General features: G+C 36.4%; 1 protein-coding gene across 9 annotated transcripts in view; it reads right to left on the reverse strand.

Moving 5' to 3' along the window:
• Positions 1–18,035, reverse strand: part of NRXN3 (neurexin 3) — a 1,693,693-nt gene that overhangs the window by 150,863 nt on the left and 1,524,795 nt on the right. For 5 of the 9 annotated variants that reach the window (XM_062181844.1, XM_062181847.1, XM_062181846.1 and 2 more), the window contains one exon: positions 3,797–3,886. The exons of the other annotated variants lie outside the window; for them this stretch is intronic. In XM_062181844.1, coding sequence (XP_062037828.1) covers positions 3,797–3,886 — 90 coding nt within the window. The remainder of the gene's footprint in view (positions 1–3,796; positions 3,887–18,035) is intronic. 9 annotated transcript variants of the gene reach the window in all.

Below are 18,035 nucleotides of genomic sequence, written 5' to 3' on the forward strand. Positions count from 1 at the left end.
AAGCAGGGAAAGAGAAAATCATCTGCTGGAGGGGACTCCAGAAACACATCAACTCCTCTCATTGGGCAACATTTTTAGGTCTAGTTAAACAATAATGATTTGAACATCATAACCCCGTGGAGACTTCAAACACCATGTTGGTCATCAGTGAAAAAATTGTTATAGTGAAATGATCTGTATTTCATAAAAATCTCTTAAGTAAAAAATGGGACCTACTGGTCTTAAGGATAACAGAATTGTCTGGATACATACAAATCGAATGAGCAAAAGAGATCCAGGAGATTGCCATTATTTGCCCACCAATTCCTACAATGACCTGTGCACATGAATCATTGCCTATCATTTGGTTTCTGTGCTTTTTCACAATATACAACAAGAAGTTCACGTCTCTTTAGTGTTTATCTTTGATGACAGCATTTTCTGGAATACTCAGCTATAAACCAGTGAAATTTTATATTCAAAGGGGAGAATACATATTCTTGGAACCTCCCATCTGCATTTTTGAGAGCTTAACATGATAAATTAGAATAAACTACATAAAGGAATTACGTAGATGAACAACTCCATATCTTACACTAGATAGCCTCAATGCCAAGGTACCACTTTCATGCAAAAAGTGCTGGCTGGCAAATCTTAATATTTATCTAGTTCTTCATTTATAGATGCTCCAGCACTGGTGATCAGTTAGGGGTTGATTAACCTGATCAGTTAACTGTTGTATTAATCTTCATTATAGATATGTTTTATAGTCTAAGATTCTTCAAGGTAATTCATAATGATAACCTCTACAATGTCTCTCATCCTATTTTTCTGTCAGTAGTGTTGATTCATAAAAATTAAAAAGAATTGAAATGCACAGCTAAATGAACTGGCTACAGATAATGGATCACTTTTATTCCATCTGCCATAATTCACTCCATAAAGTGGTCTTTCCTTGTTCAAGACCAACACAATGCATTTACAAAGGCAAGATGTGTTTCCTGGGCTATATGAGGGGTTATCAGAAAATTCATGGAAAATATGGATTACAAAAAAATAGATTAAGATTTCTTTGTACTAAAATAAATGTTCCATTTACTTCAATTTTGTATGCACTTTCTCAAGTATCAAGTTAGATTTAAGCCATTATCTTTCTCCTAGTCATCACTGCTTTCCCAGAGATAAAATTAATAATTTCTTGGAAACAAGACAGTGTTGGGATGAGAATGGGAAGGGGCTTGTCTTTGTTTCAATTTTGTTTGTTTGTGGTCCCTTTCTGGCTAAATATACTTTTGTTCTGTTTCACAAACCTCTCAGCTCTAGCTTGGGTTAGTTGGGGGGGCATCAGCAAAGTCAGCATATACTCTAAGTGCAGTGGAACACTCAGGCTTCTGCCATCTTGTTCTTGAGCTGACGGATCCATCTTGCCTGCAAAGGCCTTAGTGCCCAAGTGTGACATAGACAACACTATCTAGTTCCTCTGAAAGATGCCAAGGACTGACTGGAGAAAAGGAATCCCTTTTTATCATTTGCCCACGATCTCTCAAAATCAATACATATCTCATTATTGTCACTTCTTATGGCCAGTCTTATTTGACAAGTTTTCATCATACCTATATCTGTATCTATACACATACAACCTAAGAGCTCTTCTACCATCAATACAAAATGTGGTGATCACAGTAGTGTGGGATTTTTAGCAGGTTACTTTTGATTTTTGTTTTAGGTACCCACCTTCTTGGAAGTGATTAATTGCTACCTCATTTGTACATCAAGCTCACATACTGCTTAAATTAAATCTCTTCAGATCTCCAGTCAGCACTGCACAAAAACTAATTAATTAAATCTCAGGTCATCCTGAGGGAATTGGCGATTGTATTTCTTCTCTCCTCAGAAGGGAAATCTGAGATATAAAGAGGTTAACTGGATTGTTTAAGGTCAGAAATTTTCAGTCAATGGTAGATAGAACCAAAAAAGACGACTTAGGAATGCTGTGACTCAGCACTCTTCCCCAGTGACAAAAATAACTCCAAGGAGGCATTTTTACTTTCTAAGGCATCTAATTGTTGTCTATCTTAACTCTTTGTGCTCACTGCTTTGCAAGGTCTTTTAGTATCTAATTTCTATTTCAATTAAAGGGAAAGTTAGCTAGGCAGAGGAAGAGGTAAAGCAATAGAATGAAGTGATGTTACTCGCCAAGATTACAAAAAAAGTATATGCAATGGAAATCATAGTTTACAAGTCATTATTTTCAACATTCCATTCAAGTATAAACATACAGTGCGTCAAGAAACTAGAATGCCTCCCTTTCACCCACCTCAACCACCCCAACCCCTATCCAACCCAGCAACCTGTGTATTTGAAAGCATCCTTCCATTGGAAAGGAATGATAATGATGCTATCATAAGGAAAACTAAAACCTACTAAGAACTCTATAATGGCTTATACAAATGAAAATGCCTGGCATGCTAGTAAGCTTATACTTCAAAAGGCAATGGAAAAAAATAAATATTAACATAAAATTGAAAGAAACAAAAAAAAGTTCTCTCAGGCATATGAGACTCAGACATGCATCTACTTTTCTTTTCCTTTTTAAAAGTGAGGCAATCATTGTCTTTAATGTTAAAGGGACTTTATGCATTGGTGATTTACTATACAAAATTATTTGCTTTTTAGAGTTATTGTTAATTTATTTTTAATTAGACCACTTAAGTTGAAAACAGGGCATACAGTTAAGACTTGGTGATAATTTTCCATGTTTCAGGATCCGAAAGTCTTCTCTCAACTTAAAATAGTAGGAGTACATTGTTTTTTTAAAGTTATATGTAATATATCCAACTGCTCCTATATACCTTAACCAGCTACCTACGAATGCTAAGAGCTCACTTAAGGTCTTGAGACAGAAGTAGCTCACAGGAGCTCAAGAAAGAACACATTAAGTAGTTTCTTAGACAGTGTTCTGCATTGCAAAACAATAGTGTATCTTTTCACAAATCGAAGCCACACAGAAAACTCAGTCATAACTGCTGCCCTCTTTTGTTGACAGAGTGGCTGTTTGCTCCAGCAAATCAGAAACTGCTGGTTTGCTTTTCATGAGCCTTTCTCTTTCCAGCTAATTGTCTTAACCACTCACACTTTTGTTGCATAAAATATCAAGTAGACAACCAAAGTGTGAGTTTCTTTTGTCTTGTTTTAGCTTAGGTTGACAACCAGAAGACAACTAGTATCTCATAAGATACTTTTGCCTCTGTAGGTTTGAATTTAAAGGCAAAATTCATTTTTCTCATTCTTTTCTGTTACAAAACAAATGTTAAAAAATATACTGCTCCCTTTATAACATTTGTTTTAAGCCATTTAAATTACAAAAGTCAATCTAGGAATTTTTTTTTATTAACCATATTCAGACAGTAAAGCCAAAACAGCCTCAAAAGATGTAAGTTTTAAAAGTAATTTTTGGAATTTCCTTAGAAAGCTTTGGACTAAGAGGTAATTTAAAACAAATTAACAAATAAAGTCATGCAGTGGTTAAATTGCCATAATACATTTCTTTTTTTAGAGGTCCCTGGAATTTCTTGTTTGCAGTTGTCACATTGAGAGCAAGCTAGATGTTAGTCCCTTTAACTGTATTTTAATGGCAATGTATTATAGCATGATTTATCAACATATGGCAAGTGGAAGCTGACACAAATTATAATGAAAATTAAAACAGTCATTTATGCAGCAGGCGATTATCATTTAAGGAACATTTATTTGCAGGCTTTAAAAATGAGGGTTTAGAATCAAATGATTTTAAAATGAAAGTTTTAATGACGGTTACCTTTTTCTTGCAGCCACTCCTCTACTGGCCGGTTATATTTGAAGGGGATTTTCTGTTTTACCATTTGGAAGCGTTCATTATCAGTGTTGCCTTTAAAGTTTAAAAAACAGCTTAAAGAACAATCTGAAAAGTCAATATGTCATTCACAAACATCCTAGGTTTTGGTTTGTTTTATGAAGATTTTAGAGCTAGATATCAATTTATCTTTAGTAGAGGTGGAGTCGAAGGCACTCGAGTCTGAACCGACTGGTTCCTAGACAGGTTGATCTGGGCTATACAGTGCTCCATCATGCTTTGGCAAGGCAGGATGGGATGGGAATCACTAAGAAGTGTGACCATTTATAGGTTTGGTGTTACTGTCCATCTTATTCCAATTACTCCTTAATTGGGCCAGTTGAGACACAAATATTCTCCTTGACCTAAGAGTAAGTTACCTGCCAGAGTAGCTTCACATGGGCTAGGGACCCCTGTGCTCCTCATATGTGCATGATCCACTATTACTCTACAGTGTTTGCATCAGTCTAATGGGGGCATAGCCTTCCTTATTTTCTTACCATGTTTTGACAACTGCTAATTATGGCAGAAAGAAGGGAAAGAAAATTATTTAAGCCTTGATTGTCCAAAAGATATTCTTATTCCATTAATGTGGGCTTGGCATAACATACCTATGTTAACATACCTATGTTAAATAGGTAGCTTACTACAGATAGCTCTTTGGATCTTCTTTCCCCAGCCTTGTCTTTTATTTAAAAGAAGAAAATTTCAATGAAAATATCTAGAAAATAAATGTAATTATAAATAAAGTGAAGTAGCATATATAGACTTTTGAACACCTACATTTTATTGCTACTAAAAGATGCTGACTTTGAGTATTTACCTAATCCCTCTCCTGTACCTTCTTGTGAGAGAAACTTCCCAAATAAGCATTCATTCATCAAGTTGGTTAGGGATACTTCTTCCAAGCACAAAATATCTCATTAGCGTCAAGGCTCAAACATAATGCATTTAACTGCTAACATGCCTCCTTTTTCCTTCCATAACTGTTAAACCACTCCTGGATGGTTTCTCTAATTAGGACAAACTTGGAAAGTAATGTTGTGGAGATACACCCCTAATGAATATGCTTCATGTAACAAAATAATGAGGTCATGCTTTGGGGACTGTTCTATCTCACCAACCAACCTCACATGGCTCTACCAGAAAGTAGTGAACTGGAATTCATTACTTTTGATTTCTAGCCCTGATTCGTAATGGGGAACTTCATAGCAAATTACCAATATTAAAAAAAAAATGAAATACAAATCCTTAAACAGGTGGTTTGGAAGTACTCTATAAAGAAGCCTGAAAGCCATAAGGGATATAAAGTTTGGATATGGTGGCAGATTATGTGAAGGGAGGCATGCCATGGCATTTTAATCATAGGAATGTCTCTATATAGGAGTTATTATTGACTGAGAAAATTCCACACCTGACTGAAGTAGAACCTGCATTCAGTGGGTGGGAGCATTAGGACAGAAAAAAGTAATAATCAGAGATATTTGCAAGCTTTCCTGTTCACTTCTCCTGGGAACAAATTATTCTCAGAAGCTGACTCATTATCCTCACTACCCAGGGATTTATATGTGAAACAACAAAACAATGCCCATGGAAGAGGCATCAAGGGATTCTGCTTCCAGTCTACGTTATGAGACCCTCCCTATCTGGCTTGCACAAAGCATAACATGTTAACATATCAAAAGATATCATGCAATGAATAGAAAGGACAATTAACAGTTTGGGATTGCAGTGCATAATTTAAAGTTTTTCTCAAAGTATCATTTCTCAGAGAAAATAAAGGAAAGGGGCAGGCAAGGAGGAACAGTGGAAGGCAATTTAACTTCTTGGTGCCTCAATTAGACCATAGTGAAAAAATGTGGTTATTCATGTTGACACAGCTACCAATTAGCATTCATTATAATAGTCCTCACGGGTGTATCTGGATAGTGAGAACTCTATTAATCCAAAATAAAGTTGGGTAAATTCTCAGATTCTTTCATAGCAAAAGGAGTTTGTGCTTTTCTGAGAAGAACCTACATCTTTAGATATTTCCAACAGGTGACAGTTACCATAATGTGTGCCATTCATCCTTCAGAGTTTTAGCCACAGAAGAATACTGAGAAATGGTCATTGGATTGTGGCACATTCACCTCAAACTTGTTCTATTACTTCGCATTTTCTGTTATCTATCATTACTGACTACAATATTAAATAGTCCTATGGTAATGACCTTCATTGTATTCACTGTGGAAGACATTAGTCAAGTCAACAGCAAATATAAAGCTATATATGCAGGGCAAACTCAGAAAAAGAGTGAAATTCCAAATTTCCAGAATTTTATATTAATAAAGTAGCTGTATTTGTTTACTTCCTCCAAATACAGAGGGCTCAAGGACCTCTGAAGCATCCTTGTATCTATCATCCACTCCCTTTCCAATAGTGAACACTGACAGAAGCTCACTTCCTCATTCTGTTTTTGTCTCTGAGTGTCTCTCTCTGTAATAAATACAGATTAATATTTATAAAGAATAGGATTTCCCATCAACTTAAGCCCTTATCTTATACGATGGCACAGTCTTGAAGAAAAGATTACAGTGTTGGATAACCACTAAGTGACATGGCAGGAGGACAGCATAGCCACGATTCAACCTTTGACCTTTCTGAAAGCAAAACAGAGTCATTCTTCTCCACCTCAGCTTTAAAGACATTTAGAAAAAAGTTTTAAGTTTTCCACACCAGGTTGAGAGCATCTGGCATTGAGGACAGTGATATTGCATACTGCTTAAAGTTGTGAAAGATGGAAGGTGATGTGGAAAACCAAACCGGTTTAAACTGCCACATTAACATTGTTCTTAGTCTCTTTTCATGGCCTTGTTGGTTTTTATTTTAAGTTATATCAAACATTAGTCAGAGCTGTTTTAGAAACATGTGCATGAGAATGAGTTCATTCACCTCAAGCTCTATTTGCTACACCCACTGGAGAGCAAACAACCTTCTAAGTATAAGAATGAATACACAGGGCTACTCTGAAAGTGAACAAATCTCATTAAATTCATACACACTCTTAGTAAGTCCTTAATGACATTCATTGTACATTTTATAGCAACCAGTATGAAAATTTAAATAAAGAATGAAATCTATTCTTCAACAGAAAGTGAAGTTGTACTCAGAAAGATGGCCTTATGAACAGTAATGTCATAATGTCATTAAAAGGAGGCATATGTGCATTACTAATTAGACCAAAAAAACTAATGACAGCCTATCTTAACCACGCTGAGAGATCTATAAGCTGGGTGAAGTGGTCTTCAAATAAATAGTTCTTAAATTGCTTATATAATACTCACATGAAACTAGATTTTGGAGAAAAAAGTACAATTTTATTCTAGATAAAGTACATTTGTATGTGTCTGTCTTTGAGTGCACCAATTTTTTAAAGAAGAATTGAAATTTTTATACAACTGGCCTCCTATTGTCATTTTCATTTGAACTATTGGCTCTATTATTAAATATTTTAACTCCTGGAGACTTGTAAAACATGCACTGTTGAATTATGACATTGTGAGGAACAGAATACTCAGAGGTGAAACTGCTAAGGCCCGACTGGTTCATATACATAGCTCCAACATTAACATAGAACTACCTCACTTTCCCCAAATTTGTGTCAATCTATTTAAGAGAAAAAGAAAAGGAGGCAGAAAATAATAAGACAAAAAAATTACACTGACTCTTGAATAGGTACCCAATATATATCTTTCTCTATTTAAGGTGAGGACTTGAAATTTGTTAACAGTCCCAAAGGAGTGTTAATTCTTTCAAGTGAAGAATTGAAAGTAGAACTCTTGTATAACACAGAAAATAATGTTCACAACATTATACCTACATTTATCAGTCTAAATACAAGCCTTATTCATTAGAAGTTATATTAATTTCCTCATGGCCATAATCAATACAGTATAAAAATTAAGACCATGGGTTCTGGAGACCAAGATGACTTCAAACTCTAACTTCACCATTTAGGAACTGTGTGACCTTGGCCAAGTCACTTAGCCTCAGTTTTCTCTTGTTCCCATTTTATCAGAGAGCCTAGTATAAAATAACGGGAGGTACAGTATTTATAAAACCACATATGAAAGACATTCTAATAATTTAAACACTTAATATATTTCAAATCTTTTGTAATGGTCAAAGGGAAGCATGGTGGCCTCCCCAGTCTCAGAGTCTTAATCAGACCTTCATTCAGAAAAGTCATATCCCATTTGGTATCACAAAGGTTTTGCTGCAAAGATCAACAAACCACAGTAAAATAACTTAAATATATCCTAAGTCTCCCAGATATTGCTTTGTATATTTCTGTATCTTTTAAAATATATTCAGCTAACCCCATTTCCAAAATAAAGTGGGTTTCTAAAGCTACTGAAAGTGAAAGAGCAATTCAGGCATTGACAAATGGGATTTCTTGGTCCAGCCATAGGTAATGATGACATACTGCGGCTCAGCTGAGAAAGACTGGCTTAAAGGTTCTGGCAATTTGCAGTAGGCTGGCAGAAAACGCTTTCTTGCAGGTGGACCATTAATACCACCTGAGATGTTGTCAAGCACGTGAACTTGCTAATAGGAATATCGTAACAACATTCATCTGAGCAAAATTAATGCCAGAGGAATGTTTGCATTTGGTTTAGAGCCCTGGGATAAAGCAAGAAAAAAATTTCCTTTATTGCTTTGGTGACACTAAAAAATGAGACCGTGGGTCTAATGAGCAGTCAAAGACTGAAGACTGTGTACTGGAGCCACAGGCAAAAGAAAATCGATGTGAGTATGCTCAAGTAGTATGGCAGTTAAGAGGTCCTTGCCATGTCTCTGCCCCCAAAGAACACTTTGTGAGTTTCAAATACATGATTCTAAAGAAAGGCAACCAGGGAGACTCCAAGCTTGGCTAGGGCCACTTTCCTGGCACTGACCCAGACCAACTCTTAGAGCCAAAGAGGGAGGTGGTGTGCCACCCAAAGGCCTCTACAATGATTGACCACTTGTAAGTGATGGATGGGCCTAAACAATGAACTATAAAGTGCCTTTTGACCAAGGAGCTCAAAATGCAATTATAAGCATCATCTCATTAATCCTCACTACAAACCTTTGGGGCTGAAGTAAAGAGAACTATTTATACGCTGTGCGCCTTAATCCTTTAGTGTGGCAAGGTAAAGAAATTAATCTCTTGGAACAGAAAACTGATCGGCTGGGGGAAGTGAATTAATAGACCCAGAGCACAAGGGCATTATTAAGTAAGGGAACTTTTTCAGACTTACTTAAGTGGTTCCTTGAGCTAGGGAGAAACACCTTTCCTAAGTGACAAAATGTTTAGCCCTGGGAAGCAGTGTAGATGGACAAAGCAAACCTTGATGTGGCTGACAGAGCTCACATATGTCTTGTAGATATACTTCAAATGCAAAAATAATATAGATATATAGGTTTTCATTTCCTTTCTACGTCAAAGTTACAGTAAAGATCTACCTTTGTGAGGCCACAAGAGTTGAACTATTCATACAAGGGTAATTCAGATTTGAATGAAAATAGCATTACTTGTGGAATCAGACAAGGTTTGGATCACATTTTTTTAAAAAGATTAATTTATTTAATTGAAAGGCAGAGTTACAGAGAGGCAGAGGCAGAGAGAGAGAGGAAGAGAGGTCATTCCAACTCCCCAGATGGCCACAGTGGCTGGAGCTGCACCAATCCGAAGCCAGTAGCCAGGAGATTCCTCCAGGTCGCCCACATAAGTGCAGGGGCCCAAGGACTTGGGCCATTTTCTACTGCTTTCCCAGGCCATAGCAGAGAGCCAGATCGGAAGTGGAACAGCCAGGACTTGAACCGGCGCCCATATGGGATGCCAGCACCGCAGGCAGTGGCTTTACCCGCTATGCCACTGCGCCGGCCCTGGGTCACATCTTATGTCAGAAATTTCTCAGTTCTGTGAACTTGGGCAATATACTTAATCTAGATAGTCTTTTTTTCTTCATATGTTAGAAAACAAGGAAAAGGGAAGAGAAAGAAAACTCTATTTTGCAAATGCAGCAAAATTGCTGGAATTAGATGACATTACTTTGAGTAAAATAAGCCAGACACAGAAAGACAAACTCCACATGATGCACTTATAAGTGGGAGCTAAAATTTAAAAAAAAAAAAAATTTAGAAAAAGAAATGATTGTGTGTATATCAGTTTTGTTGCAAATACAGTGTGTTACCTAATTTTGCTTTAAGTTTTTGCTGAACAAATTGATAGGAATTATATGTTACTACAGCACTAATGATTTTGTGACTATTTAAAAATGTTTGTTAATGAAGTTGAGAATCTTTTTTTTACTTGATCAGGGCTTAAGCCATTGCCTATTTTCATGCTGACATTTTTATTTATTTTTTTATTTGCTGAACACTTTATTTATCAGAGCCATTAAGCCTTTGACTATCATGTAACATAAAACACTACCTCAAAAATAAATAATTAAAATGTTTAAAATATCTACATTGCAATCATTTACCAATTAAGTGTAATAATACAGGTAAAGACTTATCTCATGTGGAATGAGAAGAGAGAAATTCAGAATCTGATTCATTTAAATTCTCAAGATCCTTCCTTACCATACTTCGAAGGTTTCTATAATGAAATTTCTTTTTTACAACAGGAAAAGAGGTTTTGTATATGGGAGTGGTGGTGGGAAAGAGGACAAGGAGAAGATCCCAGACCAGAGGGCCCTCCAGAACTGCTCCCAGTCTTGAGATTTTCCACTGAGCTCTGGTCTCTGTCCATGTTCTTTCATTGGTGTATCTATAGACATTGAATCCTCATGTCCAAGTATATTACACATTAGGGGGTGGAGATGGGGACCATGCTAGAGATATAACCCTTGGGTTCTATGTTCAACTATTTAGATGACCTTGACTTTTGCTGCTGGAAGAATACACATGTTTTGTGAGTACATATGTTCACAGTGAACTTTTCTTTCACATTCTAGACATAAATTAAAGAATCATTCCTGTTGAGGTCCAATTATACTAAAAATCACTTATAATATTAAAGCATATATTAGCAAAGCCCAAACTTTCTCTGCATTTTGAGACCATTCTTAACTTTCTCCCTGAAGCTCAGTTCTTGTGTAATTTCTCTTCACTTCTCATCCATCAAGAATATGTTCAATCTCAGAGTGATAAAACCAAGCCCAGATGACTGAAACATCTTTATACACTCCCAATTTTAAGGGAATATTTTTCAAGCAATTTCTAATGGAATTTTTTAGTCTGATAGATGTACCTACAGCAATTCCTTCTTTAAGAACCAGTCTCAAAGATGACATGCTATAAATTAATAAAACAAAAATTGGCTATAAAATTTGCTTTACTTACTCACATGCTGTCACTTTATTCCTTTGCTCATTATTCTGGTTTTGCACAGAAATTAGATTAGTTGATTTTAATGTCTGGATTTTTGTCTAGTTCCTACTGCCTATTTCTTGGTGTGTTTTTAAGTTTCTTCACATACAAAATAGGAATACTAGTAACTACAACACGTGGTGGTTGTGAGGATTATCGGAGAACGTACACAATGATTGGACCAGGTATTTGGCACCTAAGACTTCATTATATAATTTGTTGCTATTGTTATTATAGCAACAAGTACCTAACTCAAAAGCATTAAATTAAAAATTTGACACACTGAACAAAAATTACTCGCCTACAAAATTTTCAGGGTCAAGTATTTTGGAATTTCCTTTTCTAATTCCTTCCAGATTGTACCCCACCTGCATTCCCCAGCCAAATTCTTCTTGTAATCATTTCCTCCTTGTTGCCAAAGCCACAGCTTTACTCTGGGACTCACTCTCCCTGTGTTTCATGCATTCTCACTTGTCCACCCTTTGTGACTTGTGATCTCCCTCTTTCTCTTCAGTCTTGTTGGTTTCTTTCTATCTACCCTTTTCCTTCCACCATGCTCCCGTCCCATCTCCATCTTCTTGTACTCTTCTAAGGTTTGGTTTCCAGTTCTAAGGAGATGATATCAAACTGAATGTTTTCAAAGCTAAACTGATAGCATGTTTAATTTAGAAAAATTACTCATTCAAACAGGCATATGTATGGTCCTCACACAATTGGAAGGATAGGTAGATAGTTTGGGAGGACAATTCCATCCTCATGAGTAAGAAAGTCTCAATGACATTAACATTTCTGAGGTTATAATAAATATATTCTATAGCAATTATTCTGTTTAGGTCTTACAGAATCTTTGGTGTGTATATAAATTATAGATCTTTTAGACCAGCCTTGAATCCCATACCTGCAATTGAATACAGATGGTCCCCAATTTATAACACCTGGACTGATAATTTTTGACTTTATAATGGTGCTAAAGCAATTTGAATTCAGTAGAAACTGTACTTTGCAATTTTAATTTTGATCTTCATAGCTAGTGATACGTGGCATGATCCTCTTTCACCATGTTGGGCAGCAGCAGTGAGCTGCAGCTCCCAGTCAGCCCCTCAATCACAAGTGTAAACAATTGACACTCTATAGTGTACTGTGTTGCTAAGTTATGAAACTTGTAGGTTACCTGTATTAAATGTATTTACTTCGTATGATATTTTCACTTTACCATGAGTTTATTTGGATATAACCCCATCATAAGTAAAAGAGCATCTGTAATTTATTCCCAAGAGCTTTGAAAGTAAAAAATATCACTATTCAATGCACACCCACCCATAGCTTGATGATGACATTGGTTTCTAGCAGATGGAAATGTGATAAGAAAATGTTTATGTCTAGGTTTTTTTATTCCTGGTATAAGATACCTCTTTTAGCTTTGTGACATTGATAAATTTAACAAGCATATATTTTGTAGATTCATTTTAATTCCTGATAATTTTACAGACTAGGAAAATTACAGTGTGCCTTTAAAACATGCAAATTCTTGGAAACTTTCCCACTGTAAGAGATGGAGCTTGAATCTCCAACCTTGGCTATCGGATTGATTTAGTGAGTTTATTCTAAAGAACTGAACATGATGAAAGTGACCATGTGTGGGTTTAGAGTCAAAATCATTAAAGACACTGATTTCTTCCCTCTTTTTTTCTCTTTTAGACTACTCACTCTGAGGAGGCTGTGTCATGTCATGAGGACACTTAAGAACTGTTCTAGAGATGTGTACATGGCAAGGAACGGAGTCAGAGAGGACAACAGCCAGACAGAAACAGCACAGGAGTAGCCAGAGAAGAACTGAGGTGTCCTGTCAACTCCCATGTTAGTGATAAATTATGCAATTAAATCTTGCTGGCCTAGATACGTTTTGATCTATTGTAACCCCGGTCAATATTTTGAATGACACTCATGATACTACCTTGAGCCAGAAGCACCCAAAAAAGTGGCTTGCCAAATTCTGATCTATAAGCACTGAAATAGTAAATGCTACTTTCATTGTTTAAATTTACACCTAAAAAAGCAGGACATAGCAATATATACAGAAGAACCAGTGAGCTTCATCTGATGGAACATGGGCAGATCTCAAGATTCCTTCATAGCTGTCTTATAGTACATGCCTGTAGGGAGATGAAGATATGTAGAGGACAGCACCTAAGAGCTCACAGGGAGGCCCTAGCCTCCTGAATACTGGGCATGGCTGCAGGCCTGCTTCTGCCCAAGCAGACCTTGTGAAGGCAAACCTTCCTAAATGGCACCCAGCTGCAGTATGCAGAAGGTTACTGGGTTATTGTTGGGTATTGCTTTAAGGGGAAATCCTTATCATACTTCAAGGGCATGGAAAATGAGACAAGAACAACATAACCCGGAGCACCATGCACTTCTACTTCCCACCATAAAGACATCACCCGATGCTTTCCTCCCTTGCTTGTGCCTGCTGGCAATTCTTTTACTGTGATTAACCAGGTGTACATACCTGATTATTATGTTACTTTTTCAACCCTGGACTAAAAATGAAAGATGCTAGCTGGAGCTATCCGGCAGTGCTCTTCTGATGAAGGCACCCACGTCCTGGCTCATCATTTTGAAACTCCACAAAGACACATGTTGCACAGTGCTAACAACAGCATCCCCATTGGCCAGTTTTCTAATGCCATTCACTTGGAATTTATGCTAGTTTAGTAACCCTTGCTTTGGTGAGCCAATGCTAGTCCTCAGTCGAATACAAAAGAATGCACAGAAATGAAATGAATATCTTCTGATTGGATTGATGTTTTCAGCCCTTGTTTATACTCCTGTGGAACTGTGGTCTTCCTATTTTTCACTTGTTGAATATTGGTTGATGGTATGTTAAGCCTGTGATTGTACAGTGGATTGAAATTCTGTTCCTACTGTTAAAGGGTTAATATGTAGAATCAACAAAGAGTTCAAGAAACTCAACTACAACAAAACAAGGGGCAAAGGACTTGAACAGGCATTTTTAAAAATAGGACATTCAAATGGTCAACAGATACATGAAAAAATGCTCAGGATCACTAGCCATCAGGGAAATGCAAATCAAAACCACAATGAGGTTTCCCCTCACCCTAGTTAGAATGGCTCTCACACAGAAATCAAAAACCAACAAATGCTGACAAGGATATGGGGAAAAAGATATCCTAATCCACTGTTGGTGGGTCTTCCACTAGGAAGTCAGTTTGGATATGCCTCAGAAATCTGAATATAGACCTACTATATGACCCAGAAATCCCACTCCTGGGAATTTACCAAAATAAAATGAAATCAGCATATGAAAGGGCTATCTGTACCCCCATTGCAGCTCTAATCACTATAGCTAAGATATGGAATCAATCCATATTGATTGAATATATCAATGTCCATCAACTGAAGACTGGATGAAGAAGTTATAGCATAAATACACAATGGAATGCTATTGATAAAAAAAATGAAATCCTGTCTTTTGCAATAAAATGGATGTAACTGGAAACCATTATACTTAGTGAAATAAGCCATTCCAAAAAGACAGATATCATGTGTTTTCCCTGATCTGTAGTAACTAATAGAGTACCTAAAATGTGATAAATTGGAGTGAAATGGACATTTTGAGTATCCATGACTGTTTACAGCCTTTTACTGTTGGGGAAAAGTGTTTTTTTCTTCATACTATGTGTTTAACTCTTTACTTAGCGTAGGGTTAATCTTATGAGTATAAAGTAAATTAAAAATAGATCTTTGTAAAAATTAAGAGTGGGAATAGGAGAGGGAAGAGGAAGAAGAATGGGAGTGTGGGCGGGAGGGGGGGTGGTGTGGAAAGTTTATCATTTTGTTCTTAAATCTGTATATAGGAAATACATGAAATTTGTATACCTTAAATAAAATTTTAAAAAATTACATTTCTTCAAAATTAAATAATGAAAAGAATGGAAGGAAGGAGGGGAATTGAGGGAAGAAATGAGGATGGAGGGAATTTATCTTGTTAGAATTGTACCTATGAAATAGATGAAATCTCTTCTCTATATATTAATAAAAATTAAAACAAGAAAAATTACAAAAAAATTTAATAAAAGAAAATAAATAAATATGGTTAAAGGATTTTTCCTTCATTTATAACATCTTATTGAAATACAGAATATATGAAAAAATGCTCATAAGTATCGAGACAGATGCGTTTTTGGACTCTGATCACCCTCATAACCTGTATCAAAATTAAGAACATTGCTAGCGAAGACTCTTCACTATTCTGTCACCTTTCCATTTCTTTCTTTTTTTTTTTAACATGAATACAGAGTGTATTTTCATTTATATAGTATGATTCAGTGAAGCAGTATTTATAACTTAAGCAGACTTTCTTGTTTTATAATTAAACCAAAAATAATTTCTGGAAGTTGAATTCACTGGAACTTTTAGTGTGTAATTTGAGAGAAGGGGCCTACAAAGTTAACACTGCGAATGCCTTGAAGATCATCTAAGAAATAGAGTTCCCTTATTTTGATGTTTCTCAAACTCCCTCTTAGAGTGTCATTGGAAATAAGACTCTTAGCATAAGCAAGTATCAGACAGCGTAGATTTTAAACAACCCTCTTCTCACAAAGGTATTAATTAAACAATTGTCTATATTCCTATTTGCTAAGTTGCATGGTATTTCTAAGGCTTTTCAAAAAATAAATCTGTTGGCTGCCACGCATCAGTTAGTATAAGATTCAAAGGTCAGGTATATAGGATTGCAATGTGGTACAAGAATCAAAATTCTCCCGTGAAGAAATGACCTCAGGAAATGCAGCATTCGTAGCATATCTTGAATTCATACAATGCCTCGTTAACTCTACTTGGCAAATTAATTCAAATTGATTTGTTTGTGAGAACTGCAGCATGGCCTCAAATCTGGCTACAGGATAATGATAAACAACACTATGTTGAGCTCAGGAAAATGTCTAGAGAAAAAGAACAGATCAGCACAGGAGCTGTTTTTTATAACACAACTGTCCTTTAAAAAAAAAAAAAAGACAAGAAATTTAAAGAAAGAAGAATGGATCCTATACAAATATAACACACTTTATAAATAATTGATACATCATTCAAACAAGGACAAACAAAATATATGAAAGAATACAAAGAGTATATAACTAAGAATAAAATTATTTTAATATGATTTTATTTTTTTAAAGGCAATTAATTCAATGGAAGGTAAATGATGAGAAATAATGAGAGAAAAGAAAAAATAAGGAAGTCTTATGACAGGAAGAGCTGATATAAATTTCAAAATTCCATTTTCTAAAGTAAACAAGGGACAATTTCTCAATGAACGTCACTCATTGTTAGCTTCATTTTTAAGATCTGAATTTAGAGTTGAGAAGGAGAAAATGTATTATGGAAATTCTGATAATCACAGCCTTTCTTCTCTTCCAGGGTATTACATTTAAAAATAGCTTCAACTCCATTACAAGAGCAGTACCCCTTTGTGGTGGGACTACTTCATTCTTCCCATGAAAGGTTGAATCTATTTCTCTGCCTCTTGATGTTGAGTGGGTTGCCAGATTTGCTTTGGCATATGGGGCATTAGCAAACTTCTGAGCAGTCGAGACTTCAACAGCTTATGTATGTTGGTGCTGGCCCTGGCATTCCTATACAAAGAAGAGCAGTCTAGGCTCTTCTCACATGGGAAAAGCTCAGTCCCACCATCTGAGGTCCCCGACCAGTGAAGGAGGTCATGAAGTCATTTAGCCCCATCCAAGCCAGCCTCAAACAGATAAAACACCCACATGAGCCAAGAAAACAAGAGTTAATAGATAATAACATTTTGGAGTGGTTTGTTGTGGAGCAACGCTAAATAATACAGCCCAGAAAGCAGGCAACCCCAGAGGGTTAGGACAGCTGAAAGTGGCTGAATGAAGCAACCTCCTGTAGGCTCATTTCCATCAATGTCTAGCAGGAGGAGGGAGCAGTCAAAGGAGCTTTTGTGGCAAAGCCCTTTGCAGTCCTGGATGGAGGTAAGGAGACTGGGCTGCTGTGACCTATCCTCAATGCTGTTTTGCTTTCTAAGGAAGGAATTACCAAATACAAGAGAAAAGATGCAATTTCGCAGCTCCTGAGAGGTGAAGGTAAAGCAAAGGTTCAGGGAGGTAGGACAGGGCAGTGTAGCCTGTGATGGCTCAGGTAGTTGGGTTTCTGCTCCATGTGGGAAACAGACTGAATTCCTGGCTCCTAGCTTGCCCTGGCCCATCCCTGGCATCTCTGGCACTTGGAGAGTGAACCAGTGAATGAGAGCTCACTCGCTCGCGCGCGCTCTCTCTCTCTCACACACACACACAAATGAAATAATAACCAAATACCTAACATTCAAAAAGCAGAGCAAATCAAGCAACTTATGTTCTTGCTGAGGATGAATAATTACTGCTCTTGAATAGCCCTACCTATATTTAGAATAGAAAGTATTTTCTGTTACACTCCCTACTAACACAGAACAATAAAAACAAAGAAAAACATTGAATTAAAGACCAAAGTAAGACAAAAAACATTTCTGCCTCAAGACCATGGCTTTTAAAAAACAGGCACTGCCTCTTCGATTCCTTTTTCTTAAAGTTTATGGATTGGCAAAATGCAGATTTTATAAACTCATTTAGAATTCATTTAGCAGGGACTTGCTTTCTGGTTTTAGAATGGTATTATGTTAGCAAGTGAATAGCAGGTGAACTCTACAACAAAGCATCAAAAATGATCAAGATCTAGGGACTAAGAGGTTAAGGAATGA

This window comes from Lepus europaeus, chromosome 22 (genome assembly GCF_033115175.1).
Source record: "Lepus europaeus isolate LE1 chromosome 22, mLepTim1.pri, whole genome shotgun sequence".
Lineage (NCBI taxonomy): Eukaryota > Metazoa > Chordata > Mammalia > Lagomorpha > Leporidae > Lepus > Lepus europaeus.